The sequence below is a fragment of the Pteronotus mesoamericanus genome, unplaced genomic scaffold (genome assembly GCF_021234165.1).
Source record: "Pteronotus mesoamericanus isolate MK-2021 breed Mesoamerican mustached bat unplaced genomic scaffold, CSHL_Meso_final contig_73, whole genome shotgun sequence".
NCBI lineage: Eukaryota > Metazoa > Chordata > Mammalia > Chiroptera > Mormoopidae > Pteronotus > Pteronotus mesoamericanus.
The window spans coordinates 14,287,842-14,297,424 of NW_026555245.1; the positions used below are offsets into that span (position 1 = coordinate 14,287,842).

A 9,583-nucleotide genomic window follows, 5' to 3' on the forward strand; every position below is an offset into this window, starting at 1 on the left:
TTTGTATATAAAGTTTCATTGGAACAAAATCATGCTCATTTGTTTGTATACTGTCTATGACTGATTTTGTCCTCCAATGGCTGAGTAGTTGCTGCAGATACTATAAAACTTCCAAAGCCTAAAATACTTACTATTAGACCCTTTAGAGAAAAAGTATGCTGACCCCTATTCTAGCTAACTGTAATCTTGTATTGAGAATGCATAACTAGAGTGCGGAACGGAGTGGCCAACGGCCTGCAGAACAACATGCCCAAGTTTTATTGTGACTACTGCGATACATACCTCACCCATGACTCTCCATCTGTGAGAAAGACACACTGCAGAGGTAGAAAACACAAAGAAAATGTGAAAGACTACTATCAGAAATGGATGGAAGAACAGGCTCAGAGCCTGATTGACAAAACAACTGCAGCATTTCAGCAAGGAAAGATACCTCCTACTCCGTTCTCTGCTCCCCCTCCTGCAGGGGCAATGATCCCACCTCCCCCCAGTCTTCCGGGTCCTCCTCGCCCTGGGATGATGCCAGCACCCCATATGGGGGGCCCTCCCATGATGCCAATGATGGGTCCTCCTCCTCCTGGGATGATGCCAGTGGGACCTGCTCCTGGAATGAGGCCACCTATGGGAGGGCACATGCCGATGATGCCTGGGCCCCCAATGATGAGACCTCCTGCCCGTCCCATGATGGTGCCCACTCGGCCAGGAATGACTCGACCAGACAGATAAGGAGAGAGGGGAGCTCTTTCTCTCAGTTTTGTATTACTTGTTCTACTTTGCCAGGAGATCCTGGTGCTGTGACTCTGGATATTTTCTAACAGCATGACAAGGAAGACTCGCTCCCTCTTCCTATCAAAGAGAGGATAGTTTTGGAGGGAAGTAGTTGGGGGAAAAAATGTTTTTTCCATTTGTATTGTGAAATGTGAAAATAAAATTGTAAACTTAGTTAAAAAAAAAAAAAAGAGAATGCATAACTAAACTTTAAGTTAATCACCACAAATACGCTATATGTGAAATAATAGGGAAAAGTAATTTTTTTTGAGAAAAGAAAAGTTAATATATTGGAGCAAGGAAGAAAGTATGAGTATATACTATGATACCATTTCTGTAACACATCAGTATTTTCCTTTCCTCATTCCCCATTCTATTTCTTGTAGCCTCACTGAGGGTGTAATACCCATGGCAAGATAACCCATACTTTTGTTTCTATAGGTCTGAGCCTCAGTGGTCCTATCTTTATGTGATTGCCATTGTTAATCATTGACTATTACCACTGAACATAGGAGACCATCAAGAGGATTTATTGGCTTCCAGACATGTGCTTCTCTGCTTATATTGTGGAGCAGAAACCTTCTTTCCTTTTGATTATTAGGCTCTGTAGACTCAACCAGCAAAGTATTCACCCAGCCCTTTCACCAGCACATTTAGGGATTGAGGAGCTCAAACGATCAGGGAGCATTCTTACCTTCTGGTTCAGTGATTTTCAACCTTTTCATCTCATGGCACACATAAACTAATTACTAAAATTCTCTGGCACACTAAAAAGATATATATTTTTGCCAACTCGACAAAAAAGGTGTAATTTTGATTCATTCACACCAGATGGCTATTGTTTTGTTGGCTGTTTTCATTTTTTATTTGACAATCTAAGGGAAAAGTGGTTAGTGTCCCTGACTAAATAATTCTGTATCATGTGTTGTAAAAATTCTTGCAGCACACTGGTTGAAAATTGCTGTTCTAGATCAATGAATCTATTATTTTGTCAGCTAAAGTTTTCTTCCTGCCTTAGGTACTAAGCTCTATAAAAAAGCTGAGCCCCAAAATACAAGAATGGAGAACAAATTTTTTCCAGAAGTTTATTAATGGTGACATTGAGAAATGTTACTGCGCCTTCCACCCCTTTGGTCTTGTTATAAGCTGATTTGTGTCCCCCTCAAAAATGTACGTATTCAAGTCTTAACCCCAAGGACAGCAGAACATGACCACATTTGGAAATAGGATCTCTACAGAGGAAATCAAGTTAAAAGAAAGTCATGAGGTGGACTCTAATCCAATACTGGTGTCCTTATAAGAAGAGGAAATTTGGATCCAGTCACATACAGAAAGAAGGCAAGGTAAGAACTCAGGGAGATGACCATTTACCAGCCAATGAGACATTGGGAACAGATCCTCTCCTCATGGCCCTCATCATGAACCAACCTTGCTGGCACTCTCATCTCAGTCTTCTAGCCTCCAGAACTGTGAGAAAATGAATTTCTGTTTTTTAAGCCACCTAGCCTGTGGTACTTTATGATGGCAGCCCAAGCAAATACACGTAATACTGGATGCACATATTTTGGATATGAGTGAAACAGCACCATATATTAACTTGTACAGGACAAACTTTAGAAGAGAAATCCAAATTCCCAGCTAATGTTATAACTCTTCATTTGGCAATTTCAGTTTCAATAAAGTCATCTGCGATGGAGAACATCATAAGATCAGTGGCTCCTGTGAATGGTAGCCATTACTTTAGTTCTTTTGCTATAAAATTGAGTTAATTATTCAGAAGCCATATTTTGTGATCTGCTTGAATGGAAAGTCCAAGGGTTGAGATGTTGACATAAGCATGGCTGGTAAGGAAGGCAAACCCATATCCAGGATAAATGTCTATTCCAGAGAAGACAAATTACTTTCTCCACTCCATCAGGTGGCTGGCTGATCTCTGAGAAGTGTGGTGCTAGCAGTTGGTTTCTGTAGCTGGAAATCTGGACAATCATCAATGCGATTAACCAGATGAAACTTGGTGCTGTTATATTAGTGTATAACTTCTGTTCCTGCCACTAATTTTTACTTGATAGATAAGTCCATTGAGAAGTGTTGGGATAAGATGCCAGCCTTGTCCACATGATTATTGTTAAACATTATAAGAAGGGGTCTTTGAACGGCTGTTGGTGTATCAATGTATTAATACTTGGTTCATTCTGTTAATCAGTTTAACAACACTTGCTTTTAGCCAAAAGGCCGAGAAGCAATTATACTTGGTTCATTCTGAAAGATCACACATATACTTCTTTCCTGATACCTTATCAGAAATCCAAATCAATGACCATCCAGAGAAACCACTAGCTGCTACCTTCTGTGAATTTTTGTTGATCTAAGTCCCTAGTCATTTATTCTTTAAACACTTTTCTCCTGCTGTTCTCTAGGGCCATCCCTGATTAAAGTAATGTCCACTGTAAATCATGACTCTCGGACTGTGTCTTTGGCCAAATATTTAAAAAAAACAAGCATGTCATTTTCATGATTAAAGTTCTGCAGCACAATTAGAAATAGCTAGCACACCTCCAACATTACTTATGCCTCATGTCCTTCAAAATAGTTTTTCATAGAGTAACTTTGTCCAACCAAAGCCCTCTAATGGCTCTTTTATCTAAGATGATCACAGTGACAATTTGACACTAAATTCCGTAGAAATCCATTAGACAACTAGTGTCCCCACCTGTAATGTTAACCAGCACTGACAAACTTTACACCTAAATGTCCTACCTCCACCCCCAATTCATATGTTGAAGCCTTAACCCCAATGTGGATGGTATTTGGAGGTGGGGTCTTTGGGGCAAAATTAGGTTTAGATGGGGTCATGAGGGTTGAGCTCCTGTAATGGGATTTGTTTTCCTTGTAAGAAGAAGAGAGAACAGTTTTCTCTTCCCCCTGCTCCTCTTTCTCTCTGTCTCTCTCTGTCTTTCTCGTTCAGTCTCTCTCACTCTTTCTGCTGTGTGAGGACATAGTGAAAAGAGGCCATCTGTAAGCCATGATGAGGGCCTTCATCAAGGAACCAAATGGGCTGGCACTTAGATCTCAAACCTTCCAGCTTCTATGACTATGAAAAAATAAACTTCTGTTGTTTTAACACCCAGTCTTTGATATTTTATTATGGTAGCCTGAGTGGACTAATACAATAACCAACATTAAATCCCCATTTCTTAAAGAGTTCATTTTTTTGGCAAGTATTTCTGGTACAGATTCCTATGTGGGCCAGTATTATTAGTTGCAGATCACAGAATTGACTCTAGGTAGTTTAAACAAAAAGTGATTAATTTTAGAGCTTTAAATAGCGTACCACATTTCTAGGAGGACCAGGGAATTAAGTCTGAATCTTACATAATCAGAAACAACATAGTGTAGAGAAACTCTAAACCACCTTGACATTATTTTAATGGAAACTTTTCTGTTACTGTTGCATGCTACATGACATCTACAGTATTAATGGCATGACAGTAGAACCTCAACCACAGTTGCCCCAGGAGATACAAATGCCTTTTCTTTTTGTCAGAAGTTCTGGTCTACCTTTATGGATGCCATCTCCCATTGTTTGGTTATATATTACAAATCTCTAAAGGGTATTTCTACAAGAGAACATGGATAATGTAGATATCAACTTTTTAGTATATGAAGGCAGATACTACAAAGAGTCTAAACCATTGGACCAATCTGTAGTATCTACTGTAATGTCCATGGAGTCTAATGAGAAGTAATTGTGAAGGCAAATGTACAGAAGATTGTCAGTCTGGTCTTTTATCTTCTAGTTTTAATATTTGAAAGACCCCCTATTTTGGAAGTGTAATCCATAGTTATTAATTGAGTCTTTTGGGCAAAAACCCAGTATTCTAACTCCATTCTATGGGAGACACAAGCAAGTACCACCCTTCTATTTTAATGAGCTGCCCATTAGAGCTATGTTATTGGAACTGGCTGCCTCATTTCCTGAATCTAAGGGTAATTCGTTCTTTGTAAGAATGCTTTAGGGAAAACTGGTCATGAGGGAGGCAAACTAGGTTGAAATCCTAGCTCGCTTTCCTTTTTCAAGCATTACTTATCATTTGAGTTCAGCCTGTGTACATTTTTCAGTTCTCCAAGATCTAGCTGAAATAGTTCAGGGCTTTGTTGTTGCTTTCACAACAAGGAGACAGTTGACAGATTACAGCCCACTCTCTCCCTCTGGGGTCCGTCTGGATTTTATTTTTCCAATGGCATGCCAATTCCTTTTTAACCATCCTAACAATAAACTGTGTTTAGCAATGAAAACTCTTTTCTGGTAATCTTTCATCTTCTGTGAAAAAGCAATTTGTCTTCTCAAGTAATAAACTATAGGGCCTCTTATTCTCCCACATGTATTTTCTCACATCCTTCTTAGGTGTGAGTGTTGAAAAGAGATCTACAATGTTTCTACAAAAATACTATTAAAATGACTCCCTGAGAGCTTTGGTGTCTTTAATGGGAGCGATATAGCCTTTGGTTAAGGGCAAGAGCTACAGGGAGACTGGCTGCTTTGATGGCTGAGAGACATTTTTTTTTTTTTTTTTTTTTGTAGAAAAAAAATAAGCCAACTCACTCAGGAAAATTTTTCAGGCATTGAGGAGAAGCTGTAACCATAATTTAATGAGAAATGCATTCTGCCTGAGAAAGAAATGTTGGGGCAAAAAATGGCTAAAGGGATAAAGATGGTCAGACATATTTTGTTAAGAAATAGTAAATGTGTTCTTTAGGAAGGTAAAGCAATGGTCTTCAGGAGGAATTTTAAAACAAGTTTTTGAAGTGGTCATACTTTAATCAAAATTCTAATTATTCCACTTACTACCCACATAAGTTTGGGCAAGTTGTTATCTCTTTGAAACATAAGTTCCCACATCAGTATAAAGGGTATACATATTAATATCTACCTATGGGAATATTGTGAGGACTAAATGCAATAATGCATAAATATATTTTAGTACCTGAACATAGCCAGTAATTATTAATATTACTGGTAATTTTATAAGCATCCTGAATAATGTAAGATTGCATGGGAACATTGAACTAGAGAGCGTCAGGACAAAAGAAATTTATATGTAAATATATAAAATATTAAAAATACATACACTTTTCAGGTAACTGATCTCTTAGTTTTGTTTGTTTATAAATAAAATAATTAATATATATATTGAAACTTTATATGAAAGATAATGCTGGTTGCCTGTATAATATCTTTTTTCTCATTTTCCTAAGAAAGCACTGATGTACTGTAATTAAAAAAAAAGCAAACACTAGCATCCTTGCAGCTACAAGTGCTTATGTGGTGTGGTTTTGACAAAGGAAAAGAAAGCAGAAGCCTGTGGATGATTCTGGAAACACTTTCCGTTCCTAAGCACTACCTCTTCTTTCTTCTTGTCTCTTTTTTGTGCTTTTTGATTAGAAAGTTGAGATGGGGATGGAGTTCGAGTTCCCATCTTGAGGACACAAGGAGACGTGAGAATAAGGGCCCCTCCTGAGGCTGGCAGAGAAGAGAGAAAGAAGTACCTTGGGACAACCAATGGCACTGTGTGCTTGCTGCTTTGGACATGCAGTTTTTTGAGAAACAATGACTTCTTATTTGGTAATCTCCAAAGCAGAGCTTGTTATATGCACCTGAAATTAATCCCTAACTGGTGGTCCTTTCTATTGGTTGGCAGCATGCTTTTTTTTTTTAAATGATTCTTTGATTTAACCCTCACAACAATCTTATCTTAGGCAATACAAATTTTATTTCCATTTAAAAGATTGAGAAAGCTCAGCATCATTATGTGACTTGTCTATGGGCATATGGAAAGGCAAAGATTTAAACAAAGGCAGTTAGACTTCAAAACCAATGTTTATACCTTCATTTTCTATAAATTTTAATAGGAGACAAAAGCCAAGGGGGCAACTGAAAGGGGGAATAGAACGCAGATGTATGGACCACACAGTTTCCCTAGGGAAGATCCACAGTGTCTGAGCCTTTTTGTAGAAACAATATACTCATTCTTAATGGGAAATAAAACTTTTCTTAATAGTAAATTCTAAACGGAATTGTTAACACAGGGTTTCATATGGGACATAAATGTGCACAGAAACCCATATTCCTAGACACTACCCTCAGAGGTTCTGATTCAGTAGGTCTGTAGTAGGGCCTGAGAATTTCCACTTGTTCCATACTTATTACGCTGGCCTGTAGATCACATTTGCAGTAGCATAGATATAGGACATAGGTCACGAACATATGCCCAGAGGTGCCAGGCAAGTACTGTAACTGGGCCCTGTGTAAGACAGTAGGGAGGGGTTGCAGCTGTGGTAAATTAGGAAGTTAATGTTTCATTTTAAAGAGGCAGCTGCTTCTCAACACCAGCCAATCGTTGCCTTGTGAAAAATGCAAGCAAATATTGCTAGATTTTCAAATGTTTCAAGGGAAACCCAATGTTATGAAGAGAAAATCAGGTGAAATTTCTATTTCTAAAGATATCATTCAGGCTAAATACATCCATCTTTTAATCAAGAGGTGTGTGTTGTGGGGCAGGGGTGTATGCAAATATATTTAATTGTTTTTGTTGCAATTTCTCTATATTTTGGTGAGTTTCATAAAACATTTCTTAGCATGTTACTGACATAGTCATTTATGATTAAGGAGTTCCTCCTGGGATAATATGTGTTTATGGTTTTATTGTGTCAGTGATTAAAGCCTTTGATCTGTCCCTAATGGGAGTTTTATAAAAAGGGATAAGTAGGTAGGCATGGCTGCAAAAACTCACTTTAAGATCTTAAAGCTGAGGCGCTTGTTTCCATTTCCTTGGAGATCAAAGATTAACGTGAAATGGAAAATTTATTTATTGCAAATAAAATTTTTTAGTTTCTGGTCTAGACTCCCTGCAAATATGAACTAGAGGATTTCACATAGTCTTTTCTTCAAGTTAATTTTTTTCTCCCAATCAGAAGAAAAATCTGTTTGAAATATTTTAATTAGTTTCTCTTAGTTGACTGGTCTAATATAGTGTGGTAGCACCTTTATTTTCTCTGATAATTTCTATCTTTTTATATCCTGTATTCTTTTCCTAGGACTCCTAGTACTTAGTTATTGACTTAGACTGATCCTCTAAATATTTGCTCTGTAGCTTTTATGTGGATACTTTTTTATAAGATTAAAGAAGCTCCCATTTTACTAAGAGCTTTTTGTTTTAAATCATAAATGAGTTTTTAATTTTATCAAGTGATATTTTTATATTGAGATTTTAATGATTTCCTTCTTAATATGAAAAATTTCTTAGACTGATTTTAGGATGTTAAATCATCTCCCCAGTTCTGAAATAAACACTACTTGATTAGGCTGTACCATAATTTTTATGTATTGCATAGTTGATTTTCTGAAATTTTAAAATGATGTGGATCTCTTTATAAGAAACTTTAGCCTATAATTTTGTTTTTTATAATATACTTGTCAGATTTTGGGATCATATTATACTAGCTTTATCAAAGGAAGTAGAGGCATTCTTTCACTTTTTTTCTCTGGAAATAAAGAATATTAAGTAATATTAATATTATTTCTTCCTTAAATATTTGGATGACCACTGATGAAACCAGTTGAAGCTACAGGTTTTTTGTTTTGTTTTTTGTAGAAAGTTTTCTAATTAATGGTTCAATTTCTTTAGTACACATAGAACTATTTAGATTTTCTATTTTTTCTTTTTTAACCTATTTTTTCTTATGTTAGTTTTGGTAAATTGTGTTTTTCTTGGAATTTGTCCAGTTCACATAAATTTTCAAATTAATAAGTAGCATAAGATAATTTATTTTTTAAAATCTCTTAAATATGTGGTATCTCTTTTTATTTTAATTAAAGAATTATTAGAAGTTTATTAATTATTTATCATTTTTTAAAAAGCCAACTTTTAGCTATGTTAATTTTTTCTACTGAATAATTTACTTTCTCCTTCATTAATTGTTATTTTGTAACCATGTAATTTCCTTATTTTTTTCCCTTTGGGTGTAATTTGCTCTTCTTTTTCTAACTTTTAGAGATCTGTTTTTAGGTCATTGATTTTCAGCCTTCTTTTCTAATATATGCATTTAAGGTGTTACAATTCTTTATATGAACTGCTTTAGCAGCATATCACAAGTTTTGATGTATTATATTTTATTATTCAGTTAAAATGTATCTAATTTCCATTGTGATTTCCTCTCTTACCCATAGGTTATTTAAAAATATGTTGTTTAACTTCTAAACATTTAGAGTTTTTTTGCTATTTTTGATATCAATTTAATGTTTAATTCGACTGTGATCAGAGTTCATTCTCTGTATGACTTTAGTCATTTAAAATTTTGATGAATCCTGTCTTATGGGTCATCATATAGTCAACTATTTGCATATGTTCCATGTGTGATTGAAAAGTTTAAGTATTCTGCAATTGTTTGCTGTTTTATGTGTTAATTAGGACAAGTTGGTTAATAGTGTTGCTAAAATCTTTTACAATCTTATTGACTATCTTCTTGTTCTATCAATTACTGAGGAATGAATGTTGAAATCTCCAACTATAAAATAATATATGAATTTTTTATTTCTTCCATTAATTTTATCAATTTCTTTCATTGAATACAAATTTTAAAATTTTGTGTGTTTCTGGTTGATTGACCCTTATTATTGCAAAATGTCCAGCTTTATCTCTAGAAACTTTCTTGTCTTAAAATTTATTTTGTGTAATATTAGTATAACTATGAACTTTTATTTTTTGATGTTTTTGTGATTTATATTTTTCTATCATTTTACTTTTTTAAAAGATGT

General features: G+C 35.5%; 1 protein-coding gene across 1 annotated transcript; it reads left to right on the top strand.

Moving 5' to 3' along the window:
- Positions 1-214: 214 nt before the first annotated feature.
- LOC129078424 (U1 small nuclear ribonucleoprotein C-like) lies at positions 215-958 on the top strand. Its single transcript, XM_054583265.1, has one exon. It carries the CDS (start codon positions 247-249, stop codon positions 724-726), a length of 480 nt encoding a protein of 159 aa, XP_054439240.1. The 5' UTR covers positions 215-246; the 3' UTR covers positions 727-958.
- Positions 959-9,583: the final 8,625 nt, after the last annotated feature.

Coding starts and splice junctions, on each gene's coding strand:
- LOC129078424 (XM_054583265.1), top strand. CDS start 247: ATGCCCAAGTTTTATTGTGACTACTGCGATACATACCTCACCCATGAC.